The sequence below is a fragment of the Panicum hallii genome, chromosome 9 (assembly GCF_002211085.1).
Source record: "Panicum hallii strain FIL2 chromosome 9, PHallii_v3.1, whole genome shotgun sequence".
NCBI classification, from domain to species: Eukaryota; Viridiplantae; Streptophyta; class Magnoliopsida; order Poales; family Poaceae; genus Panicum; species Panicum hallii.
This window is the reverse complement of record NC_038050.1, coordinates 5,926,942-5,942,335: the sequence shown is the minus strand read 5'-3', so window position 1 is coordinate 5,942,335 and position 15,394 is coordinate 5,926,942. Positions and strand designations below refer to the sequence as shown.

General features: G+C 52.6%; 3 protein-coding genes and 1 pseudogene across 7 annotated transcripts; 2 read left to right on the top strand and 2 right to left on the bottom strand.

Moving 5' to 3' along the window:
- The first annotated feature begins 1,336 nt into the window (after positions 1 to 1,336).
- Positions 1,337 to 4,293, top strand: LOC112875619 (ACT domain-containing protein ACR3-like). Of its 4 annotated transcripts, none has more exons than XM_025939537.1 (6): positions 1,337 to 1,626; positions 1,944 to 2,120; positions 2,206 to 2,251; positions 2,351 to 2,465; positions 2,634 to 3,388; positions 3,520 to 4,293. In XM_025939537.1, the coding sequence occupies exons 2-6, from the start codon at positions 2,050 to 2,052 to the stop codon at positions 4,099 to 4,101; spliced, it is 1,569 nt and encodes a 522-aa protein (XP_025795322.1). In that variant the 5' UTR covers positions 1,337 to 1,626; positions 1,944 to 2,049; the 3' UTR covers positions 4,102 to 4,293. The 4 variants fall into 4 exon arrangements, with proteins under 4 accessions (XP_025795322.1, XP_025795321.1, XP_025795323.1 ...); XM_025939536.1 differs by having other exon boundaries at positions 1,337 to 1,837; XM_025939538.1 differs by having other exon boundaries at positions 1,337 to 2,120; positions 3,520 to 3,624; positions 3,709 to 4,293.
- On the bottom strand, positions 4,271 to 9,694 carry LOC112875620. 2 transcript variants are annotated; one of them, XM_025939539.1, is made up of 3 exons: positions 8,693 to 9,694; positions 7,340 to 7,527; positions 4,271 to 5,069 (listed from the first exon to the last, which is right to left on the bottom strand). In XM_025939539.1, exons 1-3 carry the CDS (start codon positions 9,600 to 9,602, stop codon positions 4,632 to 4,634), a joined length of 1,536 nt encoding a protein of 511 aa, XP_025795324.1. In that variant the 5' UTR covers positions 9,603 to 9,694; the 3' UTR covers positions 4,271 to 4,631. The 2 variants fall into 2 exon arrangements, with proteins under 2 accessions (XP_025795324.1, XP_025795325.1); XM_025939540.1 differs by having other exon boundaries at positions 4,271 to 5,054; positions 8,693 to 9,685.
- An 859-nt stretch (positions 9,695 to 10,553) lies between these two features.
- LOC112873579 (lecithin-cholesterol acyltransferase-like 1) lies at positions 10,554 to 12,342 on the bottom strand. The gene is made up of 2 exons (XM_025936588.1): positions 11,809 to 12,342; positions 10,554 to 11,716 (listed from the first exon to the last, which is right to left on the bottom strand). The coding sequence occupies exons 1-2, from the start codon at positions 12,246 to 12,248 to the stop codon at positions 10,789 to 10,791; spliced, it is 1,368 nt and encodes a 455-aa protein (XP_025792373.1). The 5' UTR covers positions 12,249 to 12,342; the 3' UTR covers positions 10,554 to 10,788.
- Positions 12,343 to 14,126: 1,784 nt separating this feature from the next.
- LOC112877347 lies at positions 14,127 to 14,568 on the top strand (annotated as a pseudogene).
- The last annotated feature ends 826 nt before the right edge of the window (positions 14,569 to 15,394 follow it).

Below are 15,394 nucleotides of genomic sequence, written 5' to 3'. Positions count from 1 at the left end.
GGGCTGATGCCACGCCCTACGCCACGGCTGCTGGGTGGGAGCATGATCTCGCGGCCGCCGCAGCTCGCTCATCGCGTGCGGCGTGACCCGCGGGTACGTGATCCCTCACCTGGTACCGACGCGTCGCGTCACAATTTCGTCGCGACCGCCTCCCGCCGCGTCACTGGTTGCGGGCCGAGCTTGCCCGCCACGCCACCAGGCCACTGCCCACCCCAATGGCGGCGCGCCACGCTCCCACCCTCGCCGCGTGGCGTTCCACATGCACCGGATCGCGGGAGACCCGGAGCCAAACGCGACTGCCATCCCCGGGACCCCGTCCGGCCGCAGGCCGCGCGCGACGCGACGAACGGGACACCCCTCCCGTGCGTGCGGCTGCGGCGCGGCGCGCCCTTGGTCGCTGCCGTCGCACGGGAGACGGCGGTCAGGCCATCCGCAGACCACGTCGTGCGGTCGGCCGGCGGCGCATCTGGCTGCCGGCGGCTGAAACGAACTGATCGGCCGATCCATCGACCTGATGCTGCGGCGCGGATCTGGATGGATCACGCCGATTCCGCAGGTGTGGCGCTGCTGACCCGGCCGGCACGGCAGCAGCACGTACGTAACCGAGTGCTCACGGTTGCCGCTAGCTGCTGCAACCGTAGCTGCCGTCAGCGCTGAGAACGACGACGACGAACTCAGCTAGCCGAGCAGCTGTGTTGTGGAGGCCGGGGATGATGAAGCTAGGTGCCTAGGTTCGTGTTCGACAACTGATAATAATTAACCTGCACAGCACTCGATCGACCGGTCGACCAAAACATACAAGCACGAGCAAACACAAACGAACGCAACCTGGTGGCGGCGGCTCGCTCGTAGGGCCTATCTAATCCAACGGTTGGCTAGCTAGCGGCAGGCTGCTGAACAGGCCGGCGATGCTCCCGCGCCATTTTGCTTGTCCCGTGCTCAAGACAAACTTACTAAACCCATGGCGGCGCGCGGCCTCTTTCCTCCATGGCCTGGTCCGCACGCATCGCGTCAAGAAGATGGTTTCAGAACTGCCGTGGGCTGCGGCACCGCGTGCTCTGACCGATACTAGAGTATGCAAGTGGCACGCCGGCGACATCTCAGCCGCCTTGGGCACAGCAAGCTTGGGTTTTTGCTGTGGTTTCGATCAAAGTGGCATTATTGACTGTATCCGCACGTGCAGCTTTAGATGATGTGCGATTCTACTCTGCTAACGACAGAGTTTTATATTAAAGTATTTCCTTGAAACATAAAAAATATTGAGAAATAAAAGGATGTTTCTTAATTAAGAAAATCTACTGCTAGTACGCCGTGATCGGATCGGCACCGGCCGGTCAACCTCGAGAGCCGAGACGGGAAAGAAAACCACGAGTCACGAACGAACCCGGACAAAGTTACGCTAGCGATCGACCAGGCTGCCGCCGCCACGTGCCCGCGCGCCCGTCCGACGTGGCGCGGCGGCCGTTCGCGCCCCCCCGCGCAAATCCTAAAACGCCGCCGATTCGCAGAGCTCGCAGGAGGAGAGAGAGCCCAAACCCATCGACGAGCGCAGGCGCACATCGGAGCCCGAGACCACCACACCACACGTCTCGCGGCTCGGCTCCCTGCTCCTCCTGGAAACCCAGGGTAATCTCCGCCTCCGCCATCCTCATCCGTCTAGCTATAAAATCGCCTGCTCCGTCGGTTGGTTGGTTGGCTCGCTCGCTCGTCGCCTCCGCCGTCCGTCCCCAGGAAGAGCGATCCGTTGGTGACACCCCGCGAGCATGCTGTCCTTGCGCTGCCACGCCGCCGCGCCGGCGACCCGCGGCGTCGCATGTGAACATGGGGCGCGCTCCTCGTGTTGTCCTCTTTCTCCTTTTCGTGTTTCCTTCTGTTATTGGCGTTGCTCCGCCTCAGATTGGATCTGCCGCCGTCCTTACCATATCGTATCGTAATCCCTGCAGGTTTCCTCTCCGGCGGAGATAAATAAGATCGACGGAGGGAGAAAAAAAAAAGGATTCTTGAAGCGACTGCGGCGGCCGAATAGGGGAGGCGCCTGCGTTCTCGGCGATGAAGTACGTCTCCGGGCCGTACTTCGAGCCGGACTTCGATCCGCTCCTCGACCGCTTCGGCACGCCCGGGTACGCATCCATCCGCGCTCCTCGTTCTTCCTCCGGGACTCTCCTCCAACGGCTCTTGACGAGCTCGCCGTGGGTGGCTCTGCAGGGTCGTCGTCGACAACGAGACGCGCGAGGACTGCACGCTCGTGAAGGTTTGCTCTCTCTCACACACACACAGCACAGCCGAGCACGCGCAGAATCGGGCCACGGCGTGTGCCTTTGTATTGATTCTATTGCTCCCGTTATCTCAGGTTGACAGCGTGAACCGGGACGGCGTGCTGCTGGAGATGGTGCAGCTGCTCACCGATCTCGACCTCGTCATCTCCAAGTCCTACATCTCCTCCGACGGCGGCTGGCTCATGGATGGCAAGAACTAACTGCTCGCCTCTCGTTTTTTTTTAAGTCGATTTGGTTTCTGATGCCATGGCCGCCCATCGAATTTGCCCGCGGTTTTGTTCTCAATGAGAAGCTGGCGTATCAATCATTACCCCCGGATCGATTCTTGACTGGCTGTCATGCCGCGGCTCAATGCAGTGTTCCACGTCACGGACCAGACCGGGCGCAAGCTGACCGACCCGTCGCTCCCCGAGTTCATCCAGCGGGCGCTCGTGCCGTTCCACCGGGCCGGCAACGGCCCGTCGCCCAGGTTCACGACGTGCCTCGGCAACGTGGTCGGCCCCGGCGGCCCCGACGTGTCGGACTGCGCCGCCCTCGAGTTCACGGTGCACGACCGGCCGGGGCTCCTGTCGTCCATCACCTCCGTGCTGGTCGACAACGGGTGCCACGTCGAGTCGGGGCAGGCGTGGACGCACAACGGGCGCGCCGCGGGCGTGCTCTACGTGACGGCGACGGCCGACGGCGCCGCGCTGCACCCGAGCCGGTGGGCGCGCATCGAGCGCCTGGTGAACGCCGTGGTGGACGCGCGCGAGAACGTGACCGGGGAGCGGCACTGGGTGCGCGTGTCGGAGCCCGTGCAGGGCCGCGTCCACACGGAGCGCCGGCTGCACCAGCTGATGCACGACGACCGGGACTACGAGTCCGGCCCGGCCCCGACGCCCGTCGACGAGGAGCTCTTCAGCATGGGCGACAAGGCGGCCACCGCCCGGACGGCTCGCCGCGCGGAGACCCGGGTGTCCATCGACAGCTGGGAGGAGCGGGGCTACGCCGTCGTCAAGATGACGAGCAGGGACCGCCCCAGGCTGCTCTTCGACACGGTGTGCGCGCTCACCGACATGCACTACGTCGTCTTCCACGCCACCGTCGGATCCCAGGGCGCCCTTGCCATTCAGGTACCATCTCGTCGTCTCAGTCCATGTTCACATTGCCCGTATTGCATCATCATCATCATCGTCTGGAGACTGGAGGAGAATGGCACACGGCGCAGGCTGACACTGTCATCCTTGGCATCTCATGGGCGCAGGAATACTACATCCGGCACAAGGACGGGCGCACGGTCGACAGCAACGCCGAGCGGCAGAAGGTCTCCCGGTGCCTCGTCGCCGCGGTGGAGCGGAGGGCCACGCATGTCAGGCTCGACCACCCCTCTCCGTCGTTGTACTTGGCGGGCGCCTCACTAACACAGGGCGTCGCGCATTGGCATGTCGTGCAGGGCATGAGGGTGGAGGTGCGCGCCGCCGACAGGTCCGGGCTGCTCTCCGACTTCACCAGGGTATTGCGGGAGCACGGCCTCTCGCTGCTCAGAGTCGAGCTCAAGAGGCACAAGGACGAGGCCGTTGGCATCTTTTACCTCGTCACGGACACCGGCGGCGAGGTGCGCACCGAGGCGGTGCGCGCCGTGCAGGCCAGGGTAGCCGAGATGGACGTCTCGCTCGACATAGTCAAGGAGGCCCCTGGCTGGCCGCCGGTGAGGAAGACCAGCGTGCCGGCCCCGCCTGCCGCCGGGCAGCAGCAGGCCCAGCAGAGGCCGAGACCTTCCCTGGGGAGCCTTCTATGGTCACACCTCGGGAAGCTCTCAAATAACTTCAGCTACATCAGATCTTGAAAACAGTTGGCAGAACAATCCATCTGTTGTTCTGCGTAGCCGCTTCCATTGGTACCTCATTTCCAGCAACTTCCTGGGCCCGAGGTAGCAAGTGTGAAAATGCCGGGAAGCAGTGAAATTTTTGTATACCAAGTATAGCATGTTGTATTGCACATAAATCCTCGTGAAATTGATGATCATTCTGCTCTTTTATATTATATATGTGCAATTCTTTGAGCAACAACCAACGAATGGAACTTTATTGTTCTGAACTTTAACATCACGAATGCTTATGTACACAAGAGTATGAATAAAATTACAAACCGTAATGCTGGTGAACCACCACATCACGAGCAGTAGTAAGACGACAGTGCGTTCACCCCCGGCAGCTTGGAAGCAAAACAAAGCCGCTCACTTTTGATCGTAAGCCCTATTCTTTTCACGGGCAACTTTCACCTCTCCATTTTCTTGTACATCGGAGAAGTCCAGTTTCCAATACACAGGTTTTCTTTAGTCCAATACAAAAGGTCAAAGGCTCGCTTGCAAATAAATCATTTCACATCATCCTCTTCCAAGTCACTAAAAGAGACATCTTCCTCGTCACCTATGTGGATAGTTGGGTGCCCAGCAAGATCAGCCTCTTCATCGAACCAATCATCTATGTCGTCATCAAAGGCATCTTGCAAAACATTTGAGGTCTCGGTATGATCCTTGGGCAGCTCCTCTTTGATGACCGATTTATCCACTACTGCAACTTCTGTTACTTGGATGGGGTGCTTCTCAACCTCAATTTCTGTTATGGGCATGTAAGAAGCAGTTTCCTGCCGCACGAATGGGAATGCCTCTGTACCATCTTTCAAGGTGTCCTCTCGAAACTGAACTCCAAGATCATCCTTATGATGACCTAGCTGCTCACTTTCAAGTTTCGACTGGTATTGCAGGCGTTGCATAAGCATTGCTCTAGCTTCCACAATCTGCAAGAACAAGAACTGGACTTGGATTACCAGCTGGACAGGTATCATCATTCGAGGAACAAACTTCCACACCAGCAGAACTGACAAAATCATCATATCTTTAGTTATGGTTGCATCAACCAGGAAATCTGGTAATCTAATGTGCATCCCTCCTCCTGATGCACCAATTATGTAAATGGACTCCAAAAGTTAAATCAAGTCAGCTAAGGAAAATTGTTTCGCCGCATTATGAATCTAATTTGTAAAAAACAATCAGAGGGAAATACAAGTGCGCAGAATATTAATCGCTAAAGTAAGCAATCTTGTCCTGAATGCATTTTAAGTTCCACTTTTAATTATTTTATAACTTTTTGCGATCGGTTCCTATATTTTATAACTTTATTTGATTTCAGGTCACTGAGACTAGGGTGTATGGAGCATTGAGAACAAGCAATCAGTTTACCTCAAAATAAAATCATCACAAGCAGCCAAATTATAATATAGCTTCTCAACCGGAGAAGGTTGCACATGGAAAATTGGCAAGGGAGCAGCAATTTGAAGATAAAGAATGCATACTTCTACTTCTCTTTCTGCAGATCTTGGAAGTGCTCGATTGGAATTTTGTTTAACTATGTCTCCTAGAAAAGGTTCTTGGCATCCTCTACTACCACTCCACGTCTCTACCAGACGCTCTCTGATAATCAATTAATCGGACACGCAGAATTTTCTACACTTATGCTGTCCAATAGATATGTCCTTGAAAAAGCCTACCATAAGATACACTGTTGGACATCTTGTAAGATTTTGATTCAAGTAACTGGCCCTAACTGGTAGCTATTACAGTATGCCCCTTGCTTGATTTTACATTCAAAAGGTCAAATTTAGCGCTTCAACTTCTCACCGTTGTGTTAGTACAACAATCAGGACTCTCAAAGAAATGCTGCACCAATAAATCCAAACAGTGCATACAGACTAGAGAGTAGAGAAATATAGATGCATAGACCTAACTATTCTGCAAACCACATAGAGCTTCCAAATTCTAGCTGCAGAGGTCCAAAACATGCTGGAATGATTATATTTGTAGTCAAATAAAGAACAATCAAGTTGATATTACTAGCTCCTTGTATGTATGTTCAAAATTACAAATTGCTTATAGTTTGAAGGAAGTTTATCCACCACCACTCATTGCAAAACATAGAAGAAGTAATCTTATGCATTGCTGCAACCTGTAGGAGTAGAACACACAAGCAGAAGTAATGACATTACTATTTTCCCGTGTGTTTTTTTTTATCTCCCTTTAGCATTTATGTCTAACTACATAAATACAATATTTTTCCTTTATGGTCACATAATGTGGGACAGTTTGGCCATCTGCCTATTTGATTCCTAGATTTAACGGCAATCTACGATTATGGTCAAAATAAGCCAGACACGGAGAGAGGACATAGTTAGCATTTAGCAGTTGCTAGCTTCAACAAAAGCTAGATGAAGGTTATTTCAGATTCCTTCGTCATAATCAGACCATTAAATAGCTTGCTTCAAATTTGTACAGTATGCTGGTGTGAACCCTGAACTCGTATGTCTAGTAGTTGAGTATGAAACTACAAGTGGCGTGCTACTGCATACTTAGAAATAAATCGAGATCTACCAGCAGCAAATACAAATTATATGGCTCAAGCTGAGATGACTAAGCGTTCAAGAAATTATGGGAATATGCTACCAACTGGATGTTTATGCTAACATACAGGCCATAATTACTTCAAATGTTAAGCACCTATATCAATAGTTTACGCTAATATAGGGCAATAAATCCTTGAATCATCAGTATATACTGATAATATTGAAACTTGGGATTATTTTCTCTTCCCTTAAAGCAACCCTAGAACAGACACAAGTTAAAATCATTCAAAGGTCAAACCGTAACATTTCTTATAACAAAACAATGTAAGAAGTTCTCTGTATCATGTATCTCATTAATGAAATAAATAAACCCATAAAGAATGATTGATGTTAATAAAAAAAGAGATGTCCTGAGAAATATACTAATCTATTGAATGCCAATTCAGAACTTACTAGATATATGGTACAAGAATAGCATTGCTAATACCTTAACAGTTAAACCAGAATGTTCTTACCTAATTTGTTATGACAGATCAGGCCATCATGGATTATCAACTTAATTATCATTTATTGTCCTCACAAGCACACATGACTACATATAGCTTTACTACTATCTATCCCACTTTTCTGGAACAAACAATAGTAAACTCGGATATAATCCAGATCAAGAGTGAGGAACATTTTACCTGCGGTGTAGATAGAAGTTCGGCATCATGCTTGTTCAGTCTAGGATGTAGAAGAACAAAGTAAATCTTCCAAAAACATTCTTCGCTCATATGGATCGGGCAAAGTTCAATCCGCAAAGCTGCTAATCTGGGGGCAAGATGCTCAATAGTGAAGGCATGCTCTTGTTGAGCATCAGACATGTCAAAATCTGAAGGAATGAAAAGATTAACGAAAAAGGTAAGTAAGCACTGTAATATGTACAAAATTGGTAGAAAAAACAATGAAGATGCAGAGCAACCAAGACATTAAGCCAATAGAAATAACATACGAACAAAATTTGCAGTTATAGTAGTCAACATTGCATAAGACACTTCGAAACCATAAATCAACGTGAAATTTTAAAGAATATACTCCCCCTGTTCCAAATTATCAGTCACTTAAGCTTTGTCCTAACTCAAACCTCTTCTACTTTGACCAAGTTGATAGAAAAATATGTTAATTTTCACAACACCAAATAAATATACTGTCAACACATATTTCATGGTGGATTTAATGAAACTAATTTGATGTTGTAGAAAGCTAAAAGTGAGTAATAATTTGGAAGGGGGGGAGTAGCATCACACAAGCATTGCATTCAAATCTTATGCAATGAATACTACGACCTGCATACACCAGGCATAATCATAGCTCAACTTGTCACAGAGAAGCGTTTTATTTCCATGCTATTGCTACACAAAAGGAAACCTTACTTTAGGTACGAATCTACCAGGATTCCATTTGTTCCAGAATAACACACACGTATCACGGCTTGAACTAACACATGCTTGGGCATCATTGTTTGGCCCTGGAATCCTTGATGCGGGGCTACATTTTACAAATAACAGGCAAAGTGCCATCAAACACTGTTTCAAGATAGGATGCTGGTACTAAGAAAGCATACATTCACCGCCTAGGCTATTGCTCATACAAAAAGAAATATCCTTTGTAAACATAGTTAGAGAAGACATCTTCAAGCTTCTGTGGCAAAAGTTCACAATACTTTGTGATGGACAATTAGATACTAAATAGTACTCTATATCCATACATGTTTGTATATGCAATGCAAACATAAATCCATTATATGTTTTAAGTCATCATGACCGATGACCCAATTATGGCAAATCAAAATGTATTACATGTTTCTGTCAGGCACACATAATTGTCATTCCTATTCTAGTTGCAATTTCATAAGAAGCACAGAAGATGAATTTATGAGTTTGGCAGTGAACAAAATCAATTGCATGTCTTGAACCTACATTTTCCAATGATAAACTTGAAACTTTACATATGGTCTCACCCAGAAGCAATAACTGGAACAGAGGTGAAGAAATTACATGAGAATGGTCCATCAGACTCATCGTCATCAGGCAGCAGCGGGAAGTCAAGCCAAGTTTCTGGGTGCCTGGCAATGTTTGTGGCGAATGCAAGCACCTCCTCAGTGATCCCAATCACATCCCAGTCCTCCTCCAGCTCCTCCTCCTCGTGCCTTACTCTTTGCTCCTCCAATTCACCATCCTCCTCATGCCTTACTCTCTGCTCCCTGAATTCACCACCCTCCTCATGCCTCACTCTCTGCGCCTCCAATTCGCCATCCTCTTCGTGATTTACTCTCTCCATCTCCAACTGATGCCCTAACCGGTCATCCTCCACCTCAAGTCTTACCCTCTCCTCCCACTGATGCCACTCCTCGTCGCCCTCCACATCATGCCTTACGGCCTCCTCTCCCACCTCATACCTAATCGGTCGTCTCCGCTCTTTCTCCCACTCGCTCTCCTCGTCGTCTTCAGGAGCGAAGAAATTGGAGGCCATCTTAGAGAACCCAGTCACGGCCTTGTGACTCGAGATCCGGGAGATCCCGCTCCTGAACCTCCCGCCAATCTCCGCGAAGTCGTTCCGGATCCCGGCGATCTCAGGCGGCGTCCCCGCATCGCCGGATTGACCCCCCGCCGACTGAGGGGAGGGTGATGGCGACGGCGAGGTCTCTCCGGGCGGTGGCGCGAGGAAGTTGGCGACGCCCCAGAACTGGCGGGTAAGGGTTTTGGACAGCTCCGTGAGGTCCTCCTTGACGCCATCCGCCGCCGCCGAATGCGGCGGGTGAGGAGGTACCGGCGGCGGCGGCGGCGGGATGCGCGCGGAGGGGGAAGGGGTGGGGTAGGCCGCGGCGTCGGCGTCGGGGTCATCGTCGGCGCCGGAATCGTCGGGGATGTTGAGGGATGTGGCGAGGGAGCGGGCGAGCCATGACATCTGCGGCGATCGCCGGCGGCGAGGCGGAAAGGGGGGCAGGTGGGTTGGGGTTGGGGCTGGGTCGGGTCGGTCCGGTTCAATCAGCCGCTTTTCTTCGGGTTCGTGTTTGAAATGGACGCGATTGCGAGAAGAGACAGGGACGGATGGTTTGCTGAGTTGCCACTGGGCCCCGGCCCTCGTGGCGCACCTGGTTTCCTGCTGTTCCTAGATCACGCCGTAGCTCTTGCGGCTATTAGATCTGGATCGTTCGTTTGAAAATGTAAATTGTGAAAGTAAAATTGAGAAAATTGTGCTGCTATAGGAGACTAATTTTGATCGCAAGGTCGTTTTTTCTTTGAAAAAGTGCGATGTCCCCAATTTTGTTAAAAAATTGCACACTTTCAAATAAAAATTTTCATTCATGAAAGATATTGGATGGTCGGTTGGATCTAAATTGAATTGCCTTGCACGCTCTAACCGCAGGCTTGCAGCTACCGCTAAATCCAAATAAATGTTACGTGTGGACCACTAAATCTACCGGTAAAGTGCTTCAACTTTGTACGAACACAAAGGCGATCCGATTTTTGCGACGGTGTAACGGATCATGTCATTCTTACATTCTGCCGTAGAGATCGCCATTATCACCAGCGTCGTACTGCAAGCAAGACACTGATTGCACACCATAGTTTCTTCTATGCTAAGAAAACCTCCCAGTGCACTCCATACTGCAAGTAGTGCAGTACTTGTACATAGCTCCGTGCTGCAGATTAGGGGTGCGAATTGGTGATACTTAGGTGCATCTCCAACCTCCAACCCTTTTTAGTTCAAGTATTTGTAAAACTTCTTTAAAATAGGATTTCAATTTAGAAAATTAGCACAAATATTTGAATTAAAGAGGGTTGGAGGTGCATCTAAGGATCACCAATTTACACCCCTGCTGCAGATTAATTAAATTTGCATCGCGCCTCTGGCTAACATTCAAACTGCAACGTTCAAAAAGCTAAATTCCACTCTGTTATTGTTGCCTCTAACAAGATGACTTGTCGATGTGCACACAAAAAATGCACCCTCTAAGTCTCAGCTAAAAACTACTACTACAAGTACGAAACAAATCCCAATCATCTCGGAAATAGTGAACAGAAAACTAGCAAATCTCAGCGATTAAAGTGGAATTTTTAGAGTCAGTCGTCTACCAATGCAAAGCATCTCAAGACGTCTGATAGCTGGTGGCGTTGAGGTTGATGGAGTCGATGATCCTGATGATCTGCTCGAGCGCGCTCTTGTCGTTGAGGATGCCGGAGTGCGACACCTTGGGCAGCTCCACGACCTCGACGACCTGCGCCGGCGAGTCGGCCCACGCCTTGACCGGGCCGACGAGGCTGGCCAGGTTCACCGTCCCGTCCCCGTCGCCGTACACCACCTCCTCGGGGGGCTCGTCGAAGCCGCCCTCCCCGTACACGAGGCTCTCCACCGTGTCGACGCCGGTTCCCACGAGGCACGTCACGGGCACGCCGGGCTCCGGCAGGGCCTCGACGAGCGGCCGGATCCGCGCGCGGTACGGCTCGACGCCCTCCTCGAACCCGATGTCCCGGAGGAACTGCGTCATGTTCTTGGCGGAGTAGGAGCGGTTGCCGCCGCCGTCGCCGTGGGCGCGCGACACCACCAGCGTGGTGTTGCCGAACACGCCGGGCGCCGGCAGCAGCCACAGGTTGCTCTCGGAGGTCCGCTGCTCGTCACGGATGAGGGACGCGTCGACGAACGGCACCCCCAGCGTGTTGCCGGAGGCGAAGGTGAGCATCTCCTGCACCGACCCGCCCCACGGCGCCGAGAGCGTAACGAGGCGCGCCACGTTCGCCGCGCGCCACGGCGCAGGGCTGCGCGCCAGCAGCTGCAGCGCGAACAGGCCGCCCAGGCTGTGCGCCACCAGGATCGCGGGCCTCCCGCCGTTGGCCGCGCGCGCCGACTCCACCAGCAGCCTGAGGCGCTGCAGGTACGCGGTGCCCACCGCCGACGGGTGCCCCGGCCCGGCCAGCCCGTACCGGAAGTCGTACGGCGCGCCGAACAGGTCCCGGCCCTCCTCGTAGCCGGCCTTCTCCAGCGTGCTCGCTAGGGTGTTCATGTACCCCGTCAGGATCCTGCGAGCGCGCCGGTTGATTGCCACGTCACGGACATTGGCGAGCTACCGTAACACACACAGGCGGAAGTAGGAAAAAAAAATGCTTATTACTTGAGGTTCGGGTCGAGGTAGCGGAGGGTGGAGGTGGAGCCGAAGTCGGAGACCCGGGTCTCGACGCCGGGCGCGTTGCGGAAGTCGTCGGCGCCGGCGTCGTAGCGGAGCATCATCCGCTCGGCGAAGCACCTGGTGAGCGGGGCGAGGAGCACGGAGGGGTCGAACCAGAGGCGGAACCAGCCATCGCGGCCGCGCACGGGCGGCCACACCCGGCACGCCAGGCTGCACGGCCTGTACTCGTCCGTCAGGCGCGCCTCCAGCTGGTTGCCGCCCGCGCCCGGGATGAGCACCACCGGGTGCCGCCCGGCGCCGCCGCCCGCCGCGACCACCCTCGCCGCCGACGCGCCGCCGCCGCACCACGAGCAGCTCAGCGACAGCATGACCACCACCGTGGCCGCTGCTGGCGCGAGGGCCAGCAGTGAAGGGCGCCCCTCCATGCTTCGACGCTCGGTTTTTGTTCCTTGCCCGGTTGCTCCTTTTGTCTCCTTGCTGCTTTTGGGACCAGGCGCTCCCCGCTACTGTGTTGTGTGGGGGTGACGGTGCTTCCGGAGCTTACTGATTGGTGATGCTACCTGGATCGCTTGTAGCCGCTCAAAAGGGGCTCCCCTGTACGGTAATGGTGGTGGTTACGTCGTCCTGGCAGCAGCGGATAGGCATCCGTCTAACCAACATGGGCGTGTGGACTTGGAGGGTCCTGCTGTCGCCGGGTCCGGGGAGGGTTCGAGGCTGTCGGTCAGGCGATCCGCCGGCTGGGAGTGGGGAAGCGTGTGCCGGAGCGCGTACGGGCGGCCGGCTGCCTATCGTCGCCGGACACGATCGGGGCGGGGAGCGCGTACCGCGTACGTGCTCGGTATCAATCATCGCAGGGATCCGGCGGACGGATTCGTCTCTGGATGTGGGGGATGCAGCGGGACGGCGAGGCGATGCATGCAATCGCCATGTGATGTGTTTCCCAGTAGCGAGCGATGCGTGTCCCAGTGAACCGCGAGGAATCGCGAGCTCGCAGTGGCGGCCGCTGATGGGATCATGGCAGCTTCCCATTATTGGGGGAAGGAATGTTGCTACGCTAAAGCAAACCGCTGGTCGTTGGATAACCGAAGACGACGGCTACAAGGGCAGGCATTGGGCTTGCTCGTTTTGATTTCCATGCATTAAGGCGGCCGTGTTCGTTCACTGGACTGCTACACGCCTACACGCATCATGGGCTTCCGAAGGGCCCAGCTGGCTGGAATCTGCACGAGTTTGACATATTTTTGCCTTTTTTCTTCACTTCAAGAAAACATTCTCATAAAGGATTGTCTATGTGTTGGCGATTTTTTTATTTTAGAATTTGTAATTTTATAATTATGGGGGTTATTTCCATGATCGCTATTTTTCAAAACTACATGAAAATTAAAAAAAATTAATGTGCTCAATCATTCATTTGTTTTTTTAATATACTGTACTCGGTGTTAGTTGGAACATTAGGTTGCAACGTACAACTTTTATGTAATATTAGATCTTGATTAAAGTGGCTTTAATAGCCAGCTCGCATGTTATTTTGCGGAAATGGTTAGCGTGGCTGCTACGATTTTCTGCAAGTGGTATCAATAGCCACTCGCTACTTCCACCTGGCTGCAATTCTATCCTTACGCTAGGTACCCAATAGTATTTTTTGGATCAGCTAATTAATTACGATAGCTGGCATGGCATGCCACTTTAGTTCATTTCTCCTTCCAAATTATTTATGCAGAATGCCATTCTAGTTTATTTTATTAATTTTTTAGATTGATCTAAAGATTCAAAATATATATAATTTGCATCCCTAATCCGCACAACACGTCTGTTGCTAATAATAACTGGGGTCCTAATAACTAACGTGGAAAATCATCAATTAAATCCGTGTAAGTTGACACCAGCACAAGCTAAGTTAGCTGAAAGAAAACCCACAATGTCCCTGATTTCCTCGCGACGACCAGAGACTGAACTGAAGCACTGACCCCGTCGATCGGTGCGACTTCAACAAGAGTCCAGACAAGCAGGGGCGCCCGTCTGTCTTGAACAGGCCAAACCAAGACCCCCGGGGCACAGCACGCCGTGCCGCCCTCGCGAGCTCAGTCACGCACCACCAACGAGACGAGCGTCGGGTCAGAGAACACACGTACTCCCTGGCTAGTCCGTAGCCATCCGAGCACGTCACCTCGCGTGGAACGGGTCGCATCCCACCCACCTATATCAAGCCCCCGCTACCCGTGCACCGCTCCCAAGTGCCCGCTGCCACCTCGCTACCGATCGAGCTGCAGGTGCAAAGCAGCACGGAGCAACCCGATCCGTTCATGGCGGCGGCGGTGAGCCGGGGGACGCGGGCGTTGGCGGTGCTGGGCCGGTGCGCGCGCGCGGGACCTGTACGTGAGCCGGATGGCGTCCTGCGCGGGCGGCGGGGGCCGGGGAGCGGGCCTCGGCCCCGTGGGGCTGGTGGCGGCGCCGCGGTGCCAGAGCCACGGGTTCTACCGGTCGGGGGCCGGCGCCGACGACGACGTGCGGGAGCTCATCAGGGCGGCCTCCCGCGCCGGCAGGGCCCCCGGAGTCGGCGGCGTCGGGCCGCGGAGCCAGAGCGTGGCCGTCGGGCGGCTCGACGAGGACCGGGCGTGCGAGTTGGGGTTGGGGGACGGGGAGAGAGCGCAGGCGCTGGGGCTGGGGCCCCGGAGCAAGAGCTGCGCCGCCGTGGCGGTGGCGCCGTCGGCCAGGACGGCTCGCCGGGCCGGCGCCGCGGCTTAGCTGAACGCCGCCGGCACAGGCGCACTCGCGCACCGTGACGGCCCAACGTGGACGGCGAGATGTATGTACTGACAGCACAGTGCACCGCAAGTCCGCAACACAAATCTGCTGTTTAAACTGATCAAAACTCAAAATAAGCACGATTTGAAAGTGTCTCGCTGCGGACTGTGACTGGAAATGTTCTAAACCGTTTCTGCCGCGCATGCCCCCCGGCCGTGAGCTCGACTGAACGCCGACGGTCGTGGTTCTTGGACGCGATCACGCGGCCACCGGAGCTGTCGTTCTCGATCTGTGCCGGAATGTGTTGACGCCATCTTGGACTTGGAGGAAAAAGAGCATGTCTTTCTTGACTTCAACAACGGGCAGCAGAAATAAAGAGGAAAATGCACGGCCGGCTCTCGAACTTAGATCCAGGATGTCATTTCGGTCCTCAAACTTTCCAAATGCACATTCAGATTCTTAAACTTACTAATTGTATCATGTGAGGTTCAAATCACAGTTGTTTAAGCTAAATCAAAAATTATATAATTTGTTTAAATAAAAAATTATATATACATAAAAATAATTCATACCAATTTACTTGTATAAATATATTCAAATACAAAAGATCTATATAGAAAAGTTGTAAAATAAGAAACTTATATGATCAGATTTGTAAAAGATAGAAAATAAAAAAGATAAATTTTGAAGGAAATATTGGCAAAGAAAATATTTGGCATAAATTTTTGAAATAAAATTTTATTTTTTTAAAATATAAGAGTTAAGCAGAATTTTTTTTTAAAAAAATTTGAATCCATATGTAAGCTCTATATAAGTTGAAAATTTT

Coding starts and splice junctions, on each gene's coding strand:
- LOC112875619 (XM_025939537.1), top strand. CDS start 2,050: ATGAAGTACGTCTCCGGGCCGTACTTCGAGCCGGACTTCGATCCGCTC. Junction 2,121..2,205: donor GACCGCTTCGGCACGCCCGG/GTACGCATCCAT, acceptor GTGGCTCTGCAG/GGTCGTCGTCGACAACGAGA. Junction 3,389..3,519: donor AGGGCGCCCTTGCCATTCAG/GTACCATCTCGT, acceptor TCATGGGCGCAG/GAATACTACATCCGGCACAA.
- LOC112875620 (XM_025939539.1), bottom strand. CDS start 9,602: ATGTCATGGCTCGCCCGCTCCCTCGCCACATCCCTCAACATCCCCGAC. Junction 7,528..8,692: donor GTCTGATGGACCATTCTCAT/GTAATTTCTTCA, acceptor TCATTCCTTCAG/ATTTTGACATGTCTGATGCT. Junction 5,070..7,339: donor AACTTCTATCTACACCGCAG/GTAAAATGTTCC, acceptor ATCCAAGTCCAG/TTCTTGTTCTTGCAGATTGT.
- LOC112873579 (XM_025936588.1), bottom strand. CDS start 12,248: ATGGAGGGGCGCCCTTCACTGCTGGCCCTCGCGCCAGCAGCGGCCACG. Junction 11,717..11,808: donor TACCTCGACCCGAACCTCAA/GTAATAAGCATT, acceptor GCGCGCTCGCAG/GATCCTGACGGGGTACATGA.